General features: G+C 38.1%; 2 protein-coding genes across 3 annotated transcripts in view; one reads left to right on the forward strand and one right to left on the reverse strand.

Annotated features, from left to right (window-relative positions):
* Window positions 1–24,261, forward strand: part of CCDC146 (coiled-coil domain containing 146) — a 120,228-nt gene that overhangs the window by 45,810 nt on the left and 50,157 nt on the right. The window lies entirely within an intron of this gene.
* FGL2 (fibrinogen like 2) lies at window positions 694–6,869 on the reverse strand. The gene is made up of 2 exons (XM_055300804.1): window positions 6,215–6,869; window positions 694–4,060 (listed from the first exon to the last, which is right to left on the reverse strand). Exons 1-2 carry the CDS (start codon window positions 6,831–6,833, stop codon window positions 3,354–3,356), a joined length of 1,326 nt encoding a protein of 441 aa, XP_055156779.1. The 5' UTR covers window positions 6,834–6,869; the 3' UTR covers window positions 694–3,353.

Here is a 24,261-nt window from a genome sequence, read left to right on the forward strand (position 1 = left end):
TCAAATCTAGCAAGTCCAGTTCCTGAGTCCCTGCCCTTAATCGTGAGCGATAAGACAAAACTCAGCAGGGGCTGAGGATGGCATTCTATCCGGACCAAGGGAACATAGCGAAAATAGCGAAAAACTCAGAGAACATGGAGATTGTTGGAGAACAACAAAGTATTCGGTATGGCAGGAGTATATGTGGTGGCAGATAAGGACACTGAAAGGAGAGGCAGAGACCAATTCATGAAGGGGTTTATTTGCTGGATTTTTATCCTATAGGAAATGAGGGGTTGTTGGAATAATATGTTGTATTTCTGAACAGCCTCTCTGACAGTGAAATGGAGGGTGGGTTGGAACAGATCAAAACAGAAGGCATGGGTTTCTGAGAAAGCATTTGCATTTCCAAAGGAGTTCATAAGGGCTGAGGCAGGCAGCAACATCAATGATGGAAAAAAGATGGAGCTGAATGCTGCAAAAGGAAACTGAAACTTTTGTATTTCATATGTGTCAACAATATTCTGCAGAGAAATAAGATAATGTTCCTGTATTTGCCTCTGTCTTCCTGTTAACGAAATAGAACTCATTAAAGTCTTTTTGGATCAAAGGTAAAGTCTAATTAGGTAAACACTAGGCAAATTTTCAAACAAAAGTAAATATATAAATATTATTTTACAAACAATGATACATAATTTTTCCACATCGCAGAAATAGAGGTGAAGATTAAATCTTTTATTTTACAGAGTTGCTAAAAGACGTGAGACATAAACCAACTTATACATAAGAGAAAAATAAGAATTTTAAACAAAAGCTTATCATGACTATCCATCACTTTTACTTTTAAAACCTTTCTTGGATAGACATTCAAAAATAAGGTCCAGCATATATTTAAGCTCTTTATTTTACTGGACAGATGTGTCATTAGTTCATTTGAAATATTACTGCTTATAAGAAGAATTTGATTTTTCTTCTCAGCAATGAGTGAATTTGTTTCACTTGGAATTTCTAAGGACTAATTTTAGTCAACATTTTCAAAGAATGATAAAGCTTAGAAATAAAGTCTTAATTTAGATAACAAATAGTAGCCTTTAAAATGGAACCAAGACTCTGAAATATCTGAAATCAATCAACATTTATGAACATTAGCATATATTAGTGAATAGCTATGTTAAGGCAAAAAACTGATATATCATCTATTTCCATCAACATGTTAAAGATGATCAAAGTATAAAATATATTTTATAAATGACATGAAATGATTTCAAAAAGGAATTCCTATGTCACAGAACTTTTTATTAGAAAAGTGCCATAAAAGTATAATTGAAAATAAAATTTGATCCTTCAAAATAAGGTGGAAAGATAGACAAGCTTTTGAGTATTTATGTGGATTAATGAATTGTTTGCCAAATCTCCTGAAATGATACCTCGTTCCCATTAAGTCAGTAGACACTATATGGGCTATTTTTCTTTAGAACTGTATTTTGTGAAGAGTGTATTTTTTTTTCTTTTCTTTGTTGTGAGAATTAGAAGTTTGAGAGGATAAGATCCTGCCTCACAAGTACATTTTTGATAACAGAAAATTACTTAAATTTATGCATATATTAATTACATACAGTAAGGGAAAATCCTCTTATCTGAAATAAATATATTGTAATATCAAAATCTTCATAATCTTTTTTTTAAGAGAAGAGAGAAATAAAGAGTAAATCAGTTACATTTACATTTATTAAACTATGGAGTAGATATGAAGCCTTTGAAATCTACAATGATATTTTACATTTTGGTCATCACAATTCTATCTGCATTGCTCTTGCTTTAACGTTTTGATAGTGTTCACAGTAACCTAATTTTCATCATGTGTACCTGAAGACATTGTATGTCATATATATTTTTTAAAGAATATCTTGCTTCTTTTTTGGGTTAGAATTTTCTATAAAGAGCAATATTTGAAAATGTTAATTTGTTACCTAAAGCAACTATCCTCCTTAATCATTTTCAAATGAGTAAAGTTGCATCTTTATGAGTTTATTTTGAAAATATAATAGAGAAATTATAGTTTCTATAATAGAAACTGACTGGAAATTAAAGGCTAAATATATTTTTTATGACTCACATACAATATAGTGTATTATTTCAAATTTTATTCTAAAATATGTTTAAATGTTCAACAGAATACTACTGTTCTCTCTGAAATGATCTCTTTATACAGTGATGAAATTTAACACACTATTTTTTATAATCTTTTTTAAAATGATACCTACACTCCAGAATTAGTGAATTATAAAAGTTTCAGATATTTTATTTTGGTTAAAAAAATAAACACTTGTATTTAAATCTTTTAAAAAAATAAGCAATACACCAGCTAAGAATTGAAATACATACTATTGAACTACTTTTCTATATATTTCAAAATTCATATGTCCTATAAAACACCTTTCTATGAAGTGAATCACTTAATGAAATTATTGCTTTGGATATAAATGCTTTGGCCTTCAGAGTATGCTAGTCTATAAATAAATGCTTCATTCCCCACCCATAACTGCCCTTCCAAAAGAAAGCCTACCAGTAGTCACGCACAGTAGTGAGCAAACTTAAAAACTATTGTGCATACAGAGCAAAGGAAGCTAATTTTTATATTAAAGCAGTTTTTACCATCCAACATCTAAAGAGTTATTGTGAATTACCTTTAAACCACAGTCTTTAAGATTGAATTAATTTTCTGAATGCTTTTAGAAGTGACATTATGCTACCGCTTTCAAAATCTCTTAAATGACAAATATTTTACATTTCACAAATAGTACCTAAATAGGTCTAATTATATAGATTTCCCTTCATCTGGGAACTAAAATGCTATAGGGGTCTTCCTGAACCACAGTAAATGCCATCAATTGAGAAAGTTTATCTCAGAATGAGGATTAGGATATTTAGAGATGAAGAAATACTCAATAACTGAGAATAGTTTGAAAAGAGTGATCTACCTTGAAATGTGTTTAAGTCACAATCAAAATACAGATTACTTGTGTAAAAATCCAGGCTGCTAAATAAACAATGATTTCATAATTATAGTAATACAAGTAAGTAGAAAACCTTTCAATTAATAGAAATTAAGAAAATCATAAATCTAATGTATAATTCTCAATACTTCCAATCGCTTTGCAAGTACTCATTTGGATAACAATACAACAGCAACAAAGAACTCCTTTAAAATGTATATTTTTTCAGTTTATTTCAAACGCTGTGTAGCATAAGAACCTACTCCTTAGAGATAAATTTTTAGTCACAGAAAAGTAGTATGAAACATATTCCAAAGTGCTGAAGGAATTAACTACCCTACTAGGTAACGAATACCCAGAGGAATAAGCATTAGTGATTTATGGCTTAAAGTGCTTGGGTCTAATCATCATTTTGGCCTCTTTAAGGGAGGACTTGTAGCCACCAGGGTGTGCCTCACTTATACCAGGCCAGGTACCCCAGAAAATCCCATTACGGACACCTCTGTATTTTTGGTGATAATATCTGCCATTTAAGTTTGCAGAAAGACATGCATCAAACCACCAGCCTGAACTGTAATAGAGTCCACAGTTCCCAGAGGGATATCGATCATTGTCTCTATCTGGGGTGGTAAAAAACTTCAGATCATGGTTGTAATGTTTACTGAAATGTAAGGCATCTCCTGCTGTGCCATTATAGTTACCGATGTGTAATCGGTATTTGAGAAACTCGTTGGCCACATAAAACTGATCATACAAGGCATAGAGTTTGACACCATTAAAGTCTTCAAGATCTATCCTTAGAATCATATCCTTACTCTTGGTCAAAAGATGAATTTTATCATTCCCCAACCAAAATTCTCTTCTGAGGTTTCCAAAGCCCACTTTATAGTCTTGCCATGTTCTGGTGAAGTTGGTGCTTCCATCGAGACGTGCCTGCAGCACTGTCCAGCCTCCCCCCATGGTCTCCATGTCGCAGAAAACTTCGAAGCTACTGTTTTTGGGATCCGGTGTAACTCTGTAGGTCTCACTGCTTCTTTTGCCTATCGTGTAGTAGTCAGAGCAATCTTTATATATTAGATGTTGCACTAAAGGGGGAAGAAGACAAAGGCATTGGATTTTGTTAATAAAAAATATGCATCTGAAGAATTCTTTACATTTACAAGAGCAGTCTGATAACTCAGTCAATGGTGTTAATGAAACCTTGCTCTGCAAAACTTACTTGAACATGTTTAGCAAATGTTTATTAAGGCCTCGGAATCAGAACTTGATGCTATAAAGCAGACACGGCTCTTCCACATACTCTTGGTAATAATAGTGACAATGTTCACAATAAACGAGGAGCTCAATAAAATAGTTTCAGTAATTTAGTTACTATTTAGTGAGTGCTACTTATGTGTTCCAGGCATTCTACATAGACTTCACGTTTTCACACTTACTCTGCACATTGACCTTATGATGTAGGTATTGTTTCCGATCTGTACGTGAGGATGTTTAGTAGGCTCAAAGAGAATCAGTGGCTTGCCCAAGTTCACAGAAGCATTAAGTGGCAGAGCCAGGACACACTGAGGTCTAGCTGGCTGTAAAGCTTGTTCTTGTAACTACTTCATTCCTTGGTGCTTAAAGGTCAGATGCCTCCAACTCTCCTAGAACTGCATTCCATGTGTACAAAAAAAGCACATGTTTCTTTCTGTTTCCTTTCACCCAAAGGGGCCAATACCTTCCTCTGTCATCATTTGGTTATGTCCAAATGATGTATTAAAATTTTAAGGTACAGAACTGATCATAAATTCGCATTTGTTTTACTTGTGTGACAATGAAAGAAGATCAAGTAAAAAAAAGGAATTTTTAAAATAATATAACAATATTCTTGTTCTGAATTTATTTATTTTTCTTGTTCTGAATTTATTATCTGGAAAGTATTTAGCCAGTGTTTCATATGTTTGGTTTCTAGAAAGAAATAACAGGTGGTTATGTCCAGGATAAATATAATAATCAGTTGACATAGCTGTGTAGGAATCAAATACAGATATTACTCTCAAAGAATTTCTATAAAGATTTGGGCCAGATAAGGTAAATTTAATATGAGCTACTCAGAGGCACAAAATATCTATTCATGTGTGTTTAGAACTCAGAGTACCCCAATATTTCCTCCAAACTTTTAGCACAGAAATGAATAGTAGAATCTTGTTCATATCATTCCAAGTTGCCACGCAGCATCAAATCTAATGTGTGCCCAGAGATGTCACCAAGATGTGAACCTTTGCCTTGCAGTTCAGGGTACATTCAGATCCAGACTACCAGGAGTATTAGCAACAGTGGTCCTTGAAAGCCCTGCCTACCTCCGGATCCTTGGCAGATTCCCTAGGGACGGTGCACACATGAGGTGCTTGGCCCAACGGAATATGATCTCTGTCCCACATGCCACATCCCTTCAACCTTACACTCATGGTAAATGGTCGCCCTCATGCAGAGATGGCTTTCCAAAGTGTAGCCAGACCATCAGCAGCAGTGTCCCAGGAACTCAGATGGAAAGCCAGCATTTGGAGGAACCAGTGCCACAGTTAGAAGTTTGTGGGCATAGCAGGAGTAGTTAAGCAGTAGTAGTTAGGTTTGTGGTCCTCTGGCCTGCCAAAACTCTCCCTTTAAGATGTTTTTGTGCGCCTCAAAGCAAAAAGTTCTGTGCACACATGAAGCCATACAGCTGCTTTTATTCTATCTATAAAATCTCCTATTGTCATTAGATATTTGGGATTATGAGCGGCAGAAAGTTAAAATCTTTCAAAGACTTCTTGGGACCACAAGAGAAGGAACAGTCAGCGAACCACAAGAGACTGATTTCCAATGAACAAAGCGTAACTAGAAATACAGCCTTCTCTCTGTCGTTCTCAAACCTTTCAGTGAAAAGATAAGTTAAATGCACTGAAACATTATATCAAAACAACATCTCTCCACTTCCATTTGTGTGTAGCTCTAGCATTAGCACATCAGATCTTTGAAATTGGAAGTGCTCTCTCTGGCGAGATACAGAACCAAGCATGATTTTTAGAATTCTTATATTATCTCTATGGTCACATTTGCAAAGACAGACAGTAGTTTCTCCTCCACTACCTTGGTGAATACAGGGCTTAATTTTTATCTCATCTGCCATTTGTCGAACTGGTTTGCTGAGGTTAATGTTTACAGATAGTGTCTAGCTATATAAAATTCAGGAACAAGCGATGAGAAAGCGTCGTACATACCCGGACGCGACTGTGTGTGTTCCTGGCTGGGGCACTTGGATGAACACTTGCCATCCAAACTGTTGACCACCGACGTTAGATTCGCCACTTTGCTATCGACATAGTTTTCTATGTTGTTCATATTTACAAGACTGAGCTCCTCCAGGCGACCGTGAAGCACGTCGATCTCCTCCTTGGCGTTCTTGAGGTCGGCGGACAGCTTGTTAACCTCGCTCTCTAGCTCTCGAACCCGCCCGTCCTCGGCTTCCCCCGGGGCCCCCGGGCTGGGCGACAGCTGTCCCCCTCGGCCCGGGGCCCGGCTGTCGTCAGCCTGCAGTTTGCAGTCCTGGCAGGACTTCTTCAGGCTGTTCACCGTTTCCTTGAGGTTCTGGACTTCCTTGAACACCTCCTCGAGCCTGCCCCACTGCGCGGGCAGCTGGACGGTGAGCGCGGGCAGGCGCACCTGGTAGGCGCACTCGCCGCCCGCCGCGCACCTGCCGGTGCTGCGCAGCGTGGCCGGGCAGGCGGCCTCCGCGCCCGCGCCCGCGCCCCCGCCTGCCTCCGCCGCGCCGTCCGCCACCGCCAGCAGGCCGCACGCCGCCAGGACCGGGCCCAGCCAGCACCAGCCGGCCGGCGGCATCTTCGCGGGCGCTCACCCCGGGGCGCCGGCCGGCCCGCGCGGCTTTAAGGGGCGCGCAGCTGGCGGCCGGGGCGGCGCTGGGCGTTCTCGGAAACGGGCGGGGGCGCTTGCATCACAGCGCCCGGGCCGCGGGGAGCGGGAGGGGGCGGGGAGTGGGGGGGAGAGCGGGGGGGCGGGGGAGCGGGGGTGAACAGGGGAGCGAGGGGAGCGATGGGGGGGAGCGGGAGGAGCAGGGGAGCAGGGGGAGCAAGGGAGAAGGGGAGATGGGGAGAAGGGGAGCGGGGGGAGCAGGGGAGCGGGGGGGAGCGGGGGAGCGGGGGGGAAGCGGGAGGAGCAGGGGGAGCAAGGGAGAAGGGGAGCGGGGGGAGCAGGGGAGCGAGGGAGAAGGGGAGATGGGGAGCAGCGGAGTGGGGGGAGCAGGGGGGAGCAGAGGGTAGCGGGGGAGCAGGGGGGGCGGGGGCGAGCGGGAGCGGGGGAGCGGGAGGGGAATGCAGGAGCAAGAGAGAAGGGGAGCGGGGGAGCGGGGGCCGTGCGCTCCCCGCAGCCGCCCCGAAGCCCTCGGTCGCTCCCAGGACGGCGGGCGCAGAACTCCTGTGGCTGACTGCTTGCGCACGTTCCTCCTGTTGCGCTTGTACGTGTAGTTTCTACAGCCCTGGGGGAAAAATCTCGGATTTCACCATAATTATCCTTGAAACAAATCGTACTTAATGCCACTGGGGACACCAGCTGTTAAAGATGGTGCTTAAGGTGCTGGTTATCCGGCCTGAAGAAGGGGGAGTTTACATAAATGGGAGGTGGGCTTTTTTTTTCCTTTTCAGGTTGGGGTCGTTGAGGATTCTGTGTATTTTTCGTGTTGGGCTCTCGGGTGAAATCTTAAGCATTTGAAAATTTTGAGAACTATGACCACGAGTGCAGCTTTCTGACTCCTGCCATGCACTTTTGTTTCACCTGTTTGAAAAGGAGAAGAAAACGGGTCGAGAGGAAGGCGTTGCTTTCTACCCCTTTGGCCCCAGCACAGTTGGTGGAAATGTCTCTACGACAAAAACGCATTTAAAAGTGCATCATCGCCCTTCCTCAGAGCTTTCTCCTTCGCCCTCACCAGCTCTGTCATATTCTGACACTGTCTTCGAACTTCTGGCTCTGTTCTGATTCTCCTGTCCCCAACGTCCCTGCTTTCCTTCCCACTGGCAGCCCAGCCGGGCGTCCAGGCTCTCTGAGCCCACAGGGGGTCCCTCCACCCGCCTCTCTGCCACTTGCTCTGTCACTGTGTTGCCCAGACACATATCAGCACTTATGCCTCTTCAGACTTGTCTTGGTTTAAACCTTTTTTCGCAGTTTTCAACCTTTTCTCCTCAAAGGCTGAGGGTGCAGAAGGGGGAACACTCCAATTGGAGAAACCACTTCCTTTTACCTTGTTTTACATCTTGGCATCTCATATAAGTTTTCTTGGTTCTTTTTTTTTTTTTTTAAGATTTTAGTTATTTATTCATGAGATTTTTTTTTTTTTAAGATTTTAGTTATTTATTCATGACCTAGGCAGAGGGAGAAGCAGGCTCCATGTGGGACTCCATCCCAGGACTCCCGGATCACGACCTGAGGCACCCAGGTGTCCCAGTTTCTTATTTTAAAAAGTATTTTTTGGCTTTAAAAATAATTTCAAAATAACTGATATGGATTAAAATCCAAACTATTTATTACTTTAAGATACTCTATAATCTGTCTCATATTTATTTAACTTGATGTCCTGTGACTTTTTCTTTATACACCTTTCATTCCAGCCAGATACTCTATTCACCCTAACATGTTCTCTAAATATGTCAGGCTCACTTTACACCTTGGCAATTGTATTTACTCCTGAATACTTGGAAGACCTGAATTCCACTCCTGGATCTACCTCTTATTGCATGTATTATCATTAACTTTACCGAGCCTTGGTTCCTGTAGCTGTGAAGGAGGTATTGGGCTGTCCTTCCCTCATACAAGAACGATAATTACAAAAAATTTGAGTGAAGTGTATAGCAAATGTGGTGTATAAGCGTAACATTCTTTCCAAACAAATTTATCAAACGCATTCTGCACACCTTATGCCTCATTTTCCTTCCTCATCTTCCAGCTTTTTAAAAAAAATTAAGTTTGTTTCCTCTTCATTCCTTTCGGTGTAGTCAAACCAATATACACAGTTTCTTAACTTTTGACTAGAAATATTTAATCTCTTAATTTCATCTTTTCTCACTCACTAAGAAGCTGTGATACTCCTCTGTTGTAAGGAGAGAAATACATGAATAATCATTTTAAAAGAGAGTGATGATAACATAGATAATACATAAAAATATTGTATAAAGTAGAAATATATAGGAATAACATTTAGTTTAGAATACATTACTGAATGCCCTTAACTGGCTAGAATACAATCTATATATTTAGCCAATCAGCTATTAATTAATGAGCTTCTATATATCCAGCATTATGCTAGATCATATGTAAAATGCATGCCATGGCCTCATTCATTCACTCATCCATCCATCCATCCATCCATCCATCCATCCATCTATCCATCCCTCTATCCATCATGTATTAACTGAGCATCCTCTATAGGCAAGACACTATTTCAGGTACTTAGGCTACACTAGGGAACAAATCAAACAAAATCTCATTTTCCTTCTTAGGCAGGATTTTCTTCACATTGGACTTTGAAGTAAGTCATAAGCACTTTAAAAAGTTTCTGAATCTAATGAAGGTGCAGCTTTCTGACTCTTGTATTGGGCTGTTGTCTCATCGTTTGAATCAGGGATTGACTTTCCAGCACTGCTGCTGATTCTTGGGCCCTGCACCCCCACCTGGCCAAGGGCTATGGCATAGTTCCACATAAAAAGCTTGGATGTGCTGTGGGAACTGGCCCTCCTGTCCCTTTGGGATCTATAAAAAATTCCCCTAAAAAGGAGGTAGAGAACTGCTTTGTTAATCAGTTCTCATTGACATTGGCAAGTGATCCTCTGGGTTCTTAATTTAAAAAAATCACTGGTCACTTATGCAGGCAGACATTATGTGACTACAACGTGAAAGAGGTTCAACCTGACTAATGAGTTTATAACCCACGGGGCCAGAGAGTATGTGCTACAATCATTTGAGAAGCTTTCACTAATACTATCTCACTACATCTTCCCATCTCTACAGTTACTATGTGCACTTTCAGATGAGCAAAGAAGGGGCTCAGAACATTAAATACTTGCCCATTTTACAGTTTTCAAGAGACAGAGTTGAAATTTGAACCTGGATCTCACTCCAAAGTTCTTATCTCTTCTCCCATGCCACACTGCCACATAGGGGGAAAGATAATACTGGAGAGGTATATTGGTACCATGTTATGGAGAACCACTGCTTAGACCAATGGGGAGCCACAAAAGGGTTTTGAGCAAGAGAATAATATTATCAGTTAAGCATTTTAGAGAAATTAATCTGTCAATGAATACTTGATGCACTAGAAAGGGAAAGATTAGGTGAGGAAAGCAGTGTAGAGGCCATTTAAATAGTCCAAGTCATTGTTTCCCAAAGTGCGTTTCCTGGAACATGAGTAACTAAATGCTGATGAGTAGAGTTTCAGGACAAGCAGATCTGAGGAAGATCAGTCATGTGCTAAAGTGTGTTATGGTTGGCCAAGAGGGAAGTGATGTATACGACATTTTTCAAATGTCAGTTAACAACAGGAACCTTACCCTGCCAACCCCATGACCATTTTTAGGAATGGACCTTCTACTACAAACGAATAGGAAATGGGAGTTGTAGGTGAGAGGTATTAGTGTGATGGCAGGAGGGGAACTGGCTCTCCTGTCCCTTTGGGATCTATAAAAAATTCCCCTAAAAAGGTAAAGAACTGCTTTGTTAATCAGTTCTCATTGACATTGGCAGGTGATCCTCTGGGTTCTTACCCCTAGGGGGTTGTATACATTATTGCATACATTAATGCATACATTATTACCAAGAAGTGACAGAAGCCATGAGATCTGAAAACTGATCAGAAATGGAGGGAAATGGAGAACTATGAAATATGACTCTAGTTGAAGTTAAGTAATGTGGTAATGAGTAGGGAGGGAGGGAGCAGCAGGTTGGGGAGAGTGTGGAAGTATTATTTCTGTCTTGAAAAAACTGACAAGCCATTAAGTAGAAATATCTGCCAAACAGCTGGACATCTAGATATGAAATCATCACAGAATACATGTGGATATCAACTTGAAACCACAGGAACCAAGAAGATGGTAAAAGAAATAGGACGAGAACTAGAAGAATGCAGTGTTGTGAAGACTGGGAGAGAGGTTTTTAAGCAGGCAGCTATCAGATAATCAAAAGTTTGAAGATCTGTTTTCAATGCCTATGGAATTCTCCTCATCTGACCTTCACCTTTTGGCTCCTGCCTTTTGCTGGAAAGTCTTCTGGATTTTCTCATGTCCATTCTGCCCTGATTTGACTATTATCCTCTGATTCTTCAAGATTTTCATTTATTTATTAGAGAGACAGAGAGAGAGAGTGAGCATGAGAGTCAGGGGGGAGGGCAGAGGGGGAGGGAGAAGCAGACTCCCGCTGAGCAGGGGCTGGATCCCAGGACCCTGGGCTCCTGAGCTGACCTGAAGGCAGACAACGGATGGAGCCATTGGGCGTGATTCTTCATAACAGTGTCAGAATCTTCCCTTCTTCCCCACATCTGCCTTCAGCTCAGAACTGACACATTATGCCCATTTACAGATTTGTTTTTCAGATCTAAACAAATTATATAGCACCATATGATAGGATTTCTATAAGCCACATATGAAAATTAATTTCATCCACCTATATTCACAACATATTCGGACTTCTTTATTGTTTTCTTATTCAAAGTACATTCAAGGGAGGATCTGCATTTACTGCATTTTTCAGATTTCAAAAGTAAATTTCCATGTCCTCTAATGCAGCTTTTTTTTTCCCAAAAGGAAACACTTTGGGATCCCTGGGTGGCGCAGCGGTTTGGCGCCTGCCTTTGGCCCAGGGCACGATCCTGGAGACCCGGGATCGAATCCCACGTCAGGCTCCCGGTGCATGGAGCCTGCTTCTCCCTCTCCCTATGTCTCTGCCTCTCTCTCTCTCTCTCTCTCTCTGTGTGACTATCATAAATAAATTTAAAAAAATTATAAAAATAAATAAATAAAAGGAAACACTGTATGTCTCTATTTGTACCAAAGGAAGTTGATATGACAATCATTATTTATAGCACTGAAATATTTTCACTGATATTATGTACATGTATTACTATATTTTAGTTTCTAATTTTTAAATTCAAGAGTATTTGATTATACTTTAGGGAATAGATGCTTTTAGGATAATAAAGAATTTAAATCGTTCACTTTTTAAACTACTTGATTTGAAATGTCAATAGTAAATAATGTTTGCTTTAATATTCCTTAGGGATCTTAGTCCTTGTTTGTTATAAATTTCATAGAAAGAACTTTAAACAATATCCTGATTTCAGCAACCCATACAGACATCAAGAATTGCCTGATTTTGGTTAAAACTAGAATAATAGTTGATAGTTTCTTTGGTCTGTTTTGCAACTACCTCACTAGCATAGATGCAGACTAGAAATCCCTCTAGTGTGGACCTACTATGAAAGATCCGTTATGTGAATCCTTAAAGATTCTGGTTCAAAAGAAGTATAGGACAGAAACACCCAAGGGTCCACTCTTTATGAGACTACAGAATATATAATTATCAGACATGCTAATGGCCTGGGTCTTCAGTGGGGGTACTTAGGGCTCTTCAGCTGGAATTTATGAAACTGGAATATCCCATGGGAGTCTTGAGATGTCCATCAGTCATTATCTATCAACAAAATCTCTTTTTACCATGTATCCCACACCAAGCACGGGGATCATGAAGGATCCAAGAGGTCCATGGGACCTGACATCTAATTTTGCTGTCATCTAATTTCCAGAGACTTAGAAAACTTCATATAACCAATGTTGGAGAAACTATTTATTTTTATTTCTTTATTGAAAATTGATCTTAAGTTTCCTTTTTATATTCCTGAAACAAAGCAAACAATTAAAACACAGTAAAAAAAAATCATGAAAATCAAATTGTGTCTTTCTTTCTTTATTGTTTCAAATCATGGCTTTCTGCACTTTCTCTTTGTTGCTTATTATTTCTGGTAGTTATTTCCTATAAAATCATTGCAAGCACTGCATTAACAAATACTGAACCATCGCTCCTAGGGGACATACTGGGTTAGGTTTTTGTGAGCCTCTGGTTATAAGATGTATGTCAACTGGTCAATACATAACCTTGTTTTAAATGTGTTTCTGTGTAAAAATATCTTATTTTAGATTGTTGATTCATTCACATGGAACTCATGACCAACAGAACTATAATTCATGTGATCTTATTGAACACATGTATTTTCTCCATAATGTGCATGGTAGCCTTCTTGTACTTAGCAACACAAGGCAGCACTTCAACACAAAGCTCAGGGGCCCTTTTCTACAGCGAAATCGCCCACAAAAAGGTACAAAAATGCACAAAACATGACACTTAGACCATAGAAAGGATACTGTTTACAGGATGAGAGTTGAAGCAAGACAGCAGAGTGTTGCCTTCTTTGAGCTCAGCTGAGTGTTGGGCAACTCTAAATATTCACCCTTCTAGGGATGTCTACAAATGATCCCCAAAGTCTGCAAGTATTATCTTGGGGTTACAAACAAATTTTAGTGAGTAGGTGAATTTGCAAAAACACATTCCATGAATAATGAGGACTGAATGTATATTGCTACAAAATCCATAGCTTTAAATTCTGGGAAATGTCTGTTCATTCATTCTAAGCTAAAATGGATAATTTGGTTTTACCTGTTTCAACACTTGCTTTCCTTAGGGTAGTGCTTTATTTGGCATTTAAGAAGAATATATAAATTATGTATAACATATACATTAAATCCATATGATCCATATCCTATATATCATATGTGTTATATAATGTGTACAAATTAAGTTGAGGGATGCCTGCATGGCTCAGCAGTTGACCGCCTGCCTTCGGCTCAGGGCGTGATCCCGGAGTCCCAGGATCGAGTCCCACAGAGGGCTCCCTGCATGAAGCCTGCTTCTCCCTCTGCCTGTGTCTCTGCCTCTCTTTTTGTGTGTATCTCATGAATAAGTAAATAAAATCTTAAAAAAATAAGTTGGAAAAAATAAAAAAATAAGCTGAATCATAAAATTTAGCTAAAGGATTTATTTTTTAATTCATTCATCAGAATAGTGTGCATCTTGAATTAAATAATTATGGAAAAATGAAAATATTAGACTAGTTCCATGCTAATTGGATAATTTCATCCTGAATGCATGTCTTTTAAATACCTGTCTTTACTCTGAGACTCATTTTTAAAAGACTCGAGTTTATCTTATGAAAAACATGACAGAATGTGAACTCCCAATAAAGGTTGATTTCTGCTACGCTGGTGAGTAGAGAAAATAATAAAAAGGATTAAATGTTAAATGTTGTAAATAGTAGGCTAGGGCACCTGGGTGGCTCAGTGGTTGAGCGTCTGCCTTCAGCTCAGGCCTTGATCCCGGAGTCCTGGGATCGAGTCCCTCATCGGGCTCCCCACAGGGAGCCTGCTTCTCCCTCTGCCTGTGTCTCTGCCCCTCTCTCTGTGTCTCTCATGAATAAATAAATAATTTTTTTTAAATGTTGTAAATAGTAAACACTGAAACACACTGATAGGTCTCCCAGGTTCTTAGGAAATCTTTTTAAGCATTTACAGTTTAGTATTCTGAGGTGCAGCATGATCTTATTTAGTTTATTTCCTTTTCTGCTTCTCATTTGATGTTATTGATTTGGGTCATTTCCTGTTCTTTTCAGTGAAAATCTTTCAGGGTAGAAGAAACTACTTTATGATCATTATCAACAGATGTAAAATTGCTTTATTGTTTATTTTGTTTATTTTTAAGTATGAACTATTATTAATCACAGCTTTCCTCTGCTTGTGTATTTATTACAAAGCCATTTTGATTATGTTTGCATGTACCAATGATTTGGCATGTGTTTTGACAAGTGATACAAAGTTTAGCTGCAACAATTGGTACTGCACCAAAAGAAGACAAAACAGACACAAAAGTTTTGTCAGTCATATGTAAATGTAAATTTAAACTAAATCTTTGTTCATTACTGGGATCATCTAAAAAATAGCTTGACGTGGGCAGCCTGGGTGGCTCAGTGATTTAGCGCTTGCCTTCAGCCCAGGGCGTGATCCCGGGGACCCGGGATCAAGTCCCACGTCAGGCTCTCGGCATGGAGCCTGCTTCTCCCTCGCCTGTGTCTCTGCCTGTCTCCCTCTGTGCCTCTCATGAATAAATAAATAAAAATATTTAAAAATAAATAAATAAATAAATACGTAGCTTGACATGATACAGTGAAAAGAGCCTTAGGGTGGTCGTCTTGGAACTCATGTTCCTATGAGGTAACTCTTGCCACTTAAAGTAGGCTTTAATTTCCATATCTGTAATATGAGAAAGTCAAGTTAGAGATCGCTAAGGCTCTTTTCAGCTGTGACAGTTTATGATTCTAAATGTTATTCATTAGAAGCTATACAATAGCAAAGCAAAGCATCAAAATGTAGAACAAAAAAAAAGTACAATTCTTTAATTAAAATTATTAATTCCAATGAAAAACTATAAAGATCTACTTTGTCTTATTCATCCAGTCAATGAATATTTATTTTGTATTTATTGAACCATGCTCCGTACTGGCCCTGGAGATCACAAGGGTGAAAAAACAAGTGCTTCCCTCACTTGGTGGAGCTTTAAGCTGTAGAGGAACCTGTTCCAAGCCAGAGCGAGCCTTGGGCAGAGGTGGTGTGTTTGGCCTAGAGCACACCAGGGCATTTCCTGAACCCTTCAATTCCCTGCCTCTATACCATGGAATTGGCCTGTCCTTTTGCTACTCCTGAAATGGCCACTTTTCAAGTCATTTTTTTTTTTCAAATTAGACCACGAAGGTTGTATAGTGTCTGTAAATAATCACTGCTACCGTGGATATATGCTGTCTGGGTTGAGAAGACAGCTTCCTGTTTGTCTCCCTTATTAGGCTTCTTTCTTTGCGTCTCAACCCATCTCCCTAACCACCACCGCTCCAAAATCTTCCATTCACGAAGCAGAAGAAATAAGTGTTTAGAACAAAAGGGTTTTTAAAAAGAAAACCTTATTCCATACAAATGGCATATGTAGCTTCCCTAAGTCTAAAACTTATTTAATGAGTGTAGGATTTATCAATTCAGTAAATTATAAATTCTTCAGAATGCACAGAATAAAGACATAGCTGTAGTATTGAAAATATAAAAACACAAGAGGTAAATATATTAAAACTTTCTGCTTTTTACATTTGCCCCTTTCCTACTTTCCCCCTCCCTCTTATACCTTTGCTTCAGTAGTATGAAGCAGTGAGGAGTAAGGAGGGAGAAGCAGCATATGGATTAGGGGATTTTATTTTTCTCCTTTATAAGGCAGGCACCAGAAGAGGAGCCTGGCCTGACTTGGAGAATCTAGGCCAAATTTAAGCTGCTCTTCTTCACTGCTCTACAAATAGCTAACATCTGCTGCTTATTATGTGCCCATCTTCTATAATTTTTCCCTGTAATTCCCACCCAAACATAGAAGACAGAAATACAGTGGAATGAAGTGAAGCCCTGAGAGATGGAGGTGATGGAGGAAAGACAACAAAGAAAAAAGACCAGACTGGGAGGTGGAGGGAAAAGAGAGCAAAATGGAATCATGGTGGGAACTGTACCACCATCTTTTGTGGGTTGTGTGTGTTTGTGTTTTCATAAAGGTTTTATTTATTCATTTGTGTGTGTGTGTGTGTGTGTGTGTGTGTGTGAGAGAGAGAGAGAGAGAGAAAGAGAGAGAGAGAGCACAAACAAGGGGAGAGGCAGAGGGAAAGGGAGCAGCAGACTCCCTGTTGAGGTGGGAGCCCGATGATGTGGGGCCCGATCCCAGGACCCGGGATCATGACCTGAACCAGAGGCAGACACTTAACTGACTGAGCCACCCAGGTGCCCCTGATCTTTTATTTAATGAAGATATTAAATCCATATGTAAAGCTAATTTTATGGGATTTTTTTTTCCTGTAATGGATACTAAGAGAACAAAGTTATAGGATAAGATTGGAATCAGAGCATTAGGGCATCAAAAATAAATGCCTTCTCCATAATTTTGACAGTGGCTAGTTGTGTCCCTAGTTGCTTCATATTATATTATTATATTGCCCATCAGCAAAGTTAAATAAACTTGTAGGACATACAAGTTCTAAACAGCTTAACTTTACAAACAGTGCGAAACTTTTAGCCAGCATATCCAATTTCCAAATATTTAAAGGAGTTTTGTTGTGGAACTATTCACTTTCATAACAACTTAATTCCCTGTAGTTCCTTGAGTTTTCACATTTGGAAACACAAATACGACATCAAATAGCAAAATAATATTGTTAGATAGAAGGTGAATATACTAAACCAGTAACTGATAGAAAATATTTAGAACAGATAGTGCTTAGATATTACTAAGGGGACTTTAATACTAAAGAGCTGTTTAATATTAAACAGCTATCGCAAGCTTTTCATGGTGCCATAAACTCTCAGGAAATGATGTTTCATGCTTTCAAGACCAACCCATTCATTTTACAGATGAATAAACAGGTCTAGGTAGAGCTAAATGATCTGTCCAACCCTGATGAAGGCTGCTCAGGTCTTCCAATTTCCAGACTAGCTTTTCTAGCTAATTCTGGGTTGATCTGTATAGTACTCTTAATTTGTTGCTAGACTATAGAAAAATGCCACCAAATATAATTACCAATTATATGCCCCAATTATAATTATAATTTTAATTATATAAACTTTCCTAATACAATGCTTCTGGGATTTTAGAAAGCAAGACAGTTTCTTCAGTTCTTTCAAAATGATTAGGAATTCCCAAACGTGCTATATTCACATGCTTTGCTTTACATGAAAATGATTTAGACAGTTTCTCCAATATGTGCTCATCTGTATTCATAATTTTTTCCCATTTGTCTGTCTATGACTGATTGTATTGTCTGGCTTAGAGTATAAATTCTTAAAATAATTATTTTCTAAAAAACGTCTTGTGTCCCACCCTGCCCAGAGCTGCATTCTAGGAGGCATGTGACCAATTTTTTAAAATCCCTTTCCTGGAAACTTTTTTTTCTCATTATAAATGAAATACTTGCTCATTGTAAAAAAGACTAGAAAATACAGAAATGCATATGAAAAGTAATCCTACTTCTTTTTTATTATCATGGTAAAATATCCATAACATTAAATTTACCCTTTCAATCATTCTTAAGTGTACGTTCAGCGGCGTTAACTACATTCACATTGTTGTGCAACCATCACCACCATCTGTCTCCAAAACTTTTTCAGCACCCCCTACTGAAATTTGGTTCCTATGCAACAATAAATCCCCATTCCCTGCTATCCCCCTCCTGGCAATCGTTCTTCTACTTTCTGTCTCTGTGGATATGATTAATCTAGATAACCTCATATAAGTGGAATCAAACAATATCTGTACTTTTGTATCTGGATTATTTCATTTAGAATAATGTCGGCAAGGTCCGTTCATGTTGTAGCATGTATGGGATAGCATACCATTTCTTTTTAAGGCTGACTGATATTCCGTTGTCTGTATACATCACATTTTGTTTATCTACTCCTCCACTGACGAACATTTGGGTTGTTTCCACCTTTGGCTTTAATGAATAGTACTGCTATTAAAATGGGTACAATATCTGTTCAATAATAGCCATCTTAATGAGTGTGAAGTGGTATCTCATAGTGATTTTGATTTGCATTTCTTTTTTATTTTTTTTTAATTTTTTTTTTTTATTTATGATAGTCACAGAGAGAGAGAGAGAGGGGGGCAGAGACACAGGCAGAGGGAGAAGCGGGCTCCATGCACCGGGAGCCCGACGTGGGATTCGATCCCGGGTCTCCAGGATCGCGCCCTGGGCCAAAGGCAGGCGCCAAACCGCTGCGCCACCCAGGGATCCCCTGATTTGCATTTCTTAATGATTAATGTTGAGCATCTTATAATGTGCTTATTGATCATTTATACTCTTCTTTGGAGAAATGTCTATTCGGGTCCTTTGTTCATTTTTTAATTGGGTTGTTTGGGGTTTTTTGTTAAGTGTAATAATACTTTAACATTTTGGTATATTTCAAGTCATTTTTCTGCATGTGGCATTTCTAAAAAATAGACCATTTTCTACATATGTAACACATATGTTAAAGTGTCCAAAATATAAAGTACAATTCAAGTCAGATAGTCAACCACTACCCAAGTCAAAACATGAAATGTTGTCAACTCCCAGAAAGTCCCTTTATACCCTGTCACTCAACCTGTAGTAGCTACTGTTCTGACTTTTGTAATCCTTTTTTTATTGTTCATAGTTTTACTGCTTAAGCACGAATCCATAAACACCATACTTTTTTTGTTTTATGTATATTTTTAATTTGATGTAAATAGAATCATACAAAATGTATTTTTGTTTGACTTCTTTCCATCTATGTTATATTTGTGAGAACCATTCATACTTCTCTAATTGTCCTGTACAATTTTCTTTATTATTATGCAGTTATGGCCAATTTGATATATAGTTACATTCAATCAATTTATTTTGCTTTCAATTTTTAGAGTTGCTTATGAATTTAATATTATACTTAAGGTACTATTCGACATCATTCTCCAAAACAAAGTATGTTAAAAAATTCTAACTTCTATCCCCAGCCCCTCCACCCTGTTCCCTCCCTCTTCCTGTAGTATAATTCTATTTCAAGGTTTAACCCTCCTTTATATTTATATATGTCTTTGTTATAGCACAGCTTCTAGAATTTAGGAAGATTTGTGTTTTTGTTGTAATGGTTACCTGTATATTCATAGCATTATATAATTCATACCATCATATTACTTTTGGCTACTGTCTTTTGGTTTCACACTATAAGTGATATCAGAATTAATTATATGTCTTCTTCACCCATCCTTCCTCACAGCATCAATTTGATAAAGTATCCTTTCATGAATATCATCCACCTCTGCATGGTCTTTCATGTTTGCCAACCTATATTACCTTAAGTTCTCTAAATGTTTCACACTGTCTCCATGCTATCAGAAAGACTATGCTACTCATTTCTGAGTTTCTTTCTTTCTTTCTTTTTTTTTTTTTTTGAGTTTCTTTAATTCACGAAAATAAGTAACAGAATAGGATTATGGCCAAATCCCTGCAAAGCCTCTCACCAGCCTTATGATGTTGCTCAAGTTTTTCAACCATCTTGAGTTTTGTTGCTGTTGTTATTGTTAAAAGTTTTATTTTTTGTAAGTTTTACTTTAAAAAATTTTGGATTGTATTATTTATAGGATGATTGTGAGGACTAAATGAGATATAATATACACAAACTACAACACAATTTCTCAATAAGTAAATAAATGTTAAACATTACTTTCAATAAGAAATAAGAGTGATTAATTTTACTCATGTGTTCATTCATTTGGTAAATATTTATTGAATAAATTCATTTTAGGAATTATTTATTTAGTAAATATTTATTGAAAGACTGCTTATGTCACATGTACTCTTTCTTCCACTTACTCAAGTCTTTGTGAGTTCCACATGGGACAGACCTTAGGCTATAGTCATGAGAGTCCCTACCTTAATGGGACTTCCAGTCTTCCATCTTATGGCAAGTCATAAATTATGCTACCTTTTTTTTTTTTTTAAGATTTTATGTATTTCTTGAGAGTAAGAAAACACACAAGCAGGGGGAGAGGTTGAGGGAGAGAGAAACTCAAGCAGACTCCCTTCTGAGTATGGAGCCTGACTTGGGGATTAATCACAGGACCCCAAGGTCAAGACCTGAGCCAAAACCAAGAGTTGGATGCCCAACTAACTGAGCTACTCAGATGACATGAAATATGCTACTTCTAAATAAGTTCTTTTTGTCCCTGTAACTCCCCTCTCAGAATCCCTACTATGCTGGTGCCTGATTTGCATGGAAATAATTTTCTCATTTGACTACTTTACTGGATGCTCACTTCCTATATGGTGCAGACTTCTAAAATGATAACTACTGGAGTAAGTTGTTAAGAATTTTTCTGCACTTCTCTTACAAGTTACAGGCTTTTTTCTTTTTTTTTTCTTTTTGTCAAATCTCGTAAAGTACATAACCAAAGGTATAGTTAACTGCAAGGATAACGTTTATAGACTTTTTTTTAAGTCCTTTATGTTAACTGAATATTTCCTGTTTTTCAGCCCTAGCAAAATTTAGCTGACACAATTTTTCACAGTATATTCATGATCTTTTTAGCTTATTTTTAGTTCCATAGTGTTTTATTAAAATGAAAATTCATTTCAACATCCAAATAATAAAATATTTAAATTCAAATAATTGTTAAATATGTCAATTAGTCAAAAAACTATCAGATTCTTGTTTATTTGATAAAATTATCAGGAGCCAAAATGGAAAAACAGTAAGAAAATCTCAAATTTTAAACTGTTAGGTTCTTTTTTTAAAAGACTTTATTTATTTGAGAGAGAGCAAGAGAGAGAGAGAGACAGAGAGAGAGAGAGAACAGAGGGAGAGGGTGAAGTAGGCTCCCCACTGAGCAAGGAGCCCGATGTGGGCCTCGATCCCAGGACCCTGGGATCATGACCTGAGCTGAAGGCAGAGGCATAACTATGCCACCCAGGTACCCCTAAACTGCCAAGTTCTAAACCCCAGATGATGCAGTCATATACCCTTGTGGTCTGGTAGGTACATGGATAGGCAAAAGAGGCAGATACAACCCCAAGGAGAGGACACTCCAAAAAGTTCGTGCAGGAGTTTTATGAATAGAGCTACTCTCTTAATCAATTGGTTATTTTCTACCTTTAGATATAGATGTTATATACATATCATAAAATATGTACAGCGTCCCAATATCAAATGCTTAGAAGATCCATAAAAGTAACGTAAATAAGTGAAACAGCCCAGGTGTTAGTACATGGGCCATACATGGAATGGGTGGGGCAGACTGTGCTCCTTTTAAAAGGGGTAGCCTCTTAAGTATCTCTGAAAGTCAGCCTCTGCTAAATGCCAATTGATTGTTGTAATGTTGGAATATGAATCTGGTGTCATAAAATCTGGTAGTTTTTCAAGAGAAGCTGAAAATTCCATTTTTATTTAAAGTCTACCAATTTTTAAATGTTGCCAGCTAATTTTCTAATTTTATTTGTATATTGTGAATACTAAAAACATTTGCAGAGTGTATTTATGCTATTGACTACTAGTTTGCAGTTGTGAAATATGCTCATATGACATGGATTAAGGTCTTTCTTGTATGTGTTTAAAGATTAGATAGTGTCTTACCTTCTATTTCTGATACGGAAATCTGTAGAAATGAAAAAAAGAAAGGAAGAAGGAAGGAAGGAAGAAAGGGCATCTGTAGAAATGGTCACATATCCTTAAACTGTTACAAGCTATCAGGAATAACTGGAAGCATGGTATTTCCATGAAATGATGCTATTTGTGTTTTGCCAGGAGGCACATTAGAATATTTTGTAATAGTTGACTTAGTGAACTAGAAACAGCTGTGTTTGGTGAAATGTTTGCTACAATCTATTTTTTAACTTTTTTCCCCTCATTTCTTTGCTTTGCTTGGTATCAAAGTTGGTATCAAGTGAAGAGAGTTAAAAGTATACTTGGTGGTATTACATAGTTTTCTTTCCTTTTAACAAAACCAAGACAAGCTAACAAACTATGTCTCCAAATATCATAGAAACCAGATTTCTTGGAAAACTATGTTAATTTCTGAACATTCCACCCTTTTCTGAGGAAATTTCAAGATAATTTGTTATGTAATTGCCATGGGTAATAGCTATCCATCTGTTACCATTCAACTGCAGGATTTCAAGAAATTTATAAGGTGACTAAATGGTTCAAATTAGTACACAAACTAGGAAGATTCTTAGGATCTAACCTTATGTTTAAATGTAATACTTTATGATATCCATTTAGTTTTGAAAAATTATACTATCTTGCCCTTAAAAGAGTTTTTGTTAGGATTCAAACATTCAGATATTTGATTTTCTACTTTATTTATGGATTTAAATCTCCCTGGTACTTAAATTTGGCCCATCAATCTACTGAAGTTATTAACTATGGGCTGAGTAATGCATCCCCACACGTAGATCATGTTGAGTTGAGGACTGGGTAGCAGGGTATCAGGAGAAAATGTTTGACAAATTTTCTATTCAAAGATGTTTAATACTCCATTCCAAACTGTATAGGCAATGAATATTCCACATATAGTCAACCAATCCATAAATCTCGCACAATCAGTATCAAGTTAATATCACCTTACTTTTACACACATGTGCACATACATGCAAACACTCTTCAGGCTGCTGGTGTTCCTTCTAGACTGACTAAGAATCTAAAGAAGATTCTCTTGGTGATGTCCTTACTGATCATTTTGGCCCAATTCACGTGTGTATGTGGAGAGGGAAAGCCATATATTGAAATTTCCTTTTGTGATATGTTTGATCATTTACATCACACTCCTGCTCTGCTAGATACTGTTAGGTTCTTCAGATATGTGCTGAGCACCTGCCACATGCCATGTACTATGCAAGGTTTTGGGGGCACTAGACTGATCCTTGCCTCCAGAGAGCTTTTCACCTGGTAGACAGACATGGGAGCAAGACTTCAACACTGACAAGATATGTACTTTGTGGAATGTGTGAGATATAGTGGCCTCGTTCATTAAATATTTTTGTGTACCTTAGTGTCAGACAGTTTATTCTAGATGCTTAGGATACATCAAGATAACAAGAGGCTCAAAGAAACATTTGTAGAACATATGAAAAAGGCTGACACCAAGGTGAAAACGACTATTTTATGGTTAATTTTTATGGTTTATTTTATGGTTCTATTTTCATGGTTAAAAATTTTAGTGAACAACATTGAATGCCTTCTGCACACTAGCAATAAGCAATCTAAATATGAAATTGTGAAAACAATTCCACTTACAATAGAAACACAAAGAATAAAATACTTGGATTAAATTTAGCAAAAAATAAATGGCTCATCCAAATATGCTGCCAGAATTTAAAGCCCCATTACCTGTGAATTAACAAGAGTAGAACTCACCTACTTAGAAGAGAGACTCATTTTAGCTCAAAAGACACCTTCAGATTGAAAGCGAGGGGGCAGAGAAACATTAGTAGTGCAAATGGATGTCAAAAGAAAGCTGGAGTAGCAATACTTGTATCAGACCAACTAGACTTTCTGTTCTTGTTTTAATGCTGTTTTGATATGAGGGTAATACTGGCCTCACAGAATGATTTTGAATGGATTCTCTCTACTCCACTATT

This window comes from Nyctereutes procyonoides, unplaced genomic scaffold, assembly GCF_905146905.1.
Source record: "Nyctereutes procyonoides isolate TBG_1078 unplaced genomic scaffold, NYPRO_anot_genome, whole genome shotgun sequence".
Taxonomy (NCBI): Eukaryota; Metazoa; Chordata; class Mammalia; order Carnivora; family Canidae; genus Nyctereutes; species Nyctereutes procyonoides.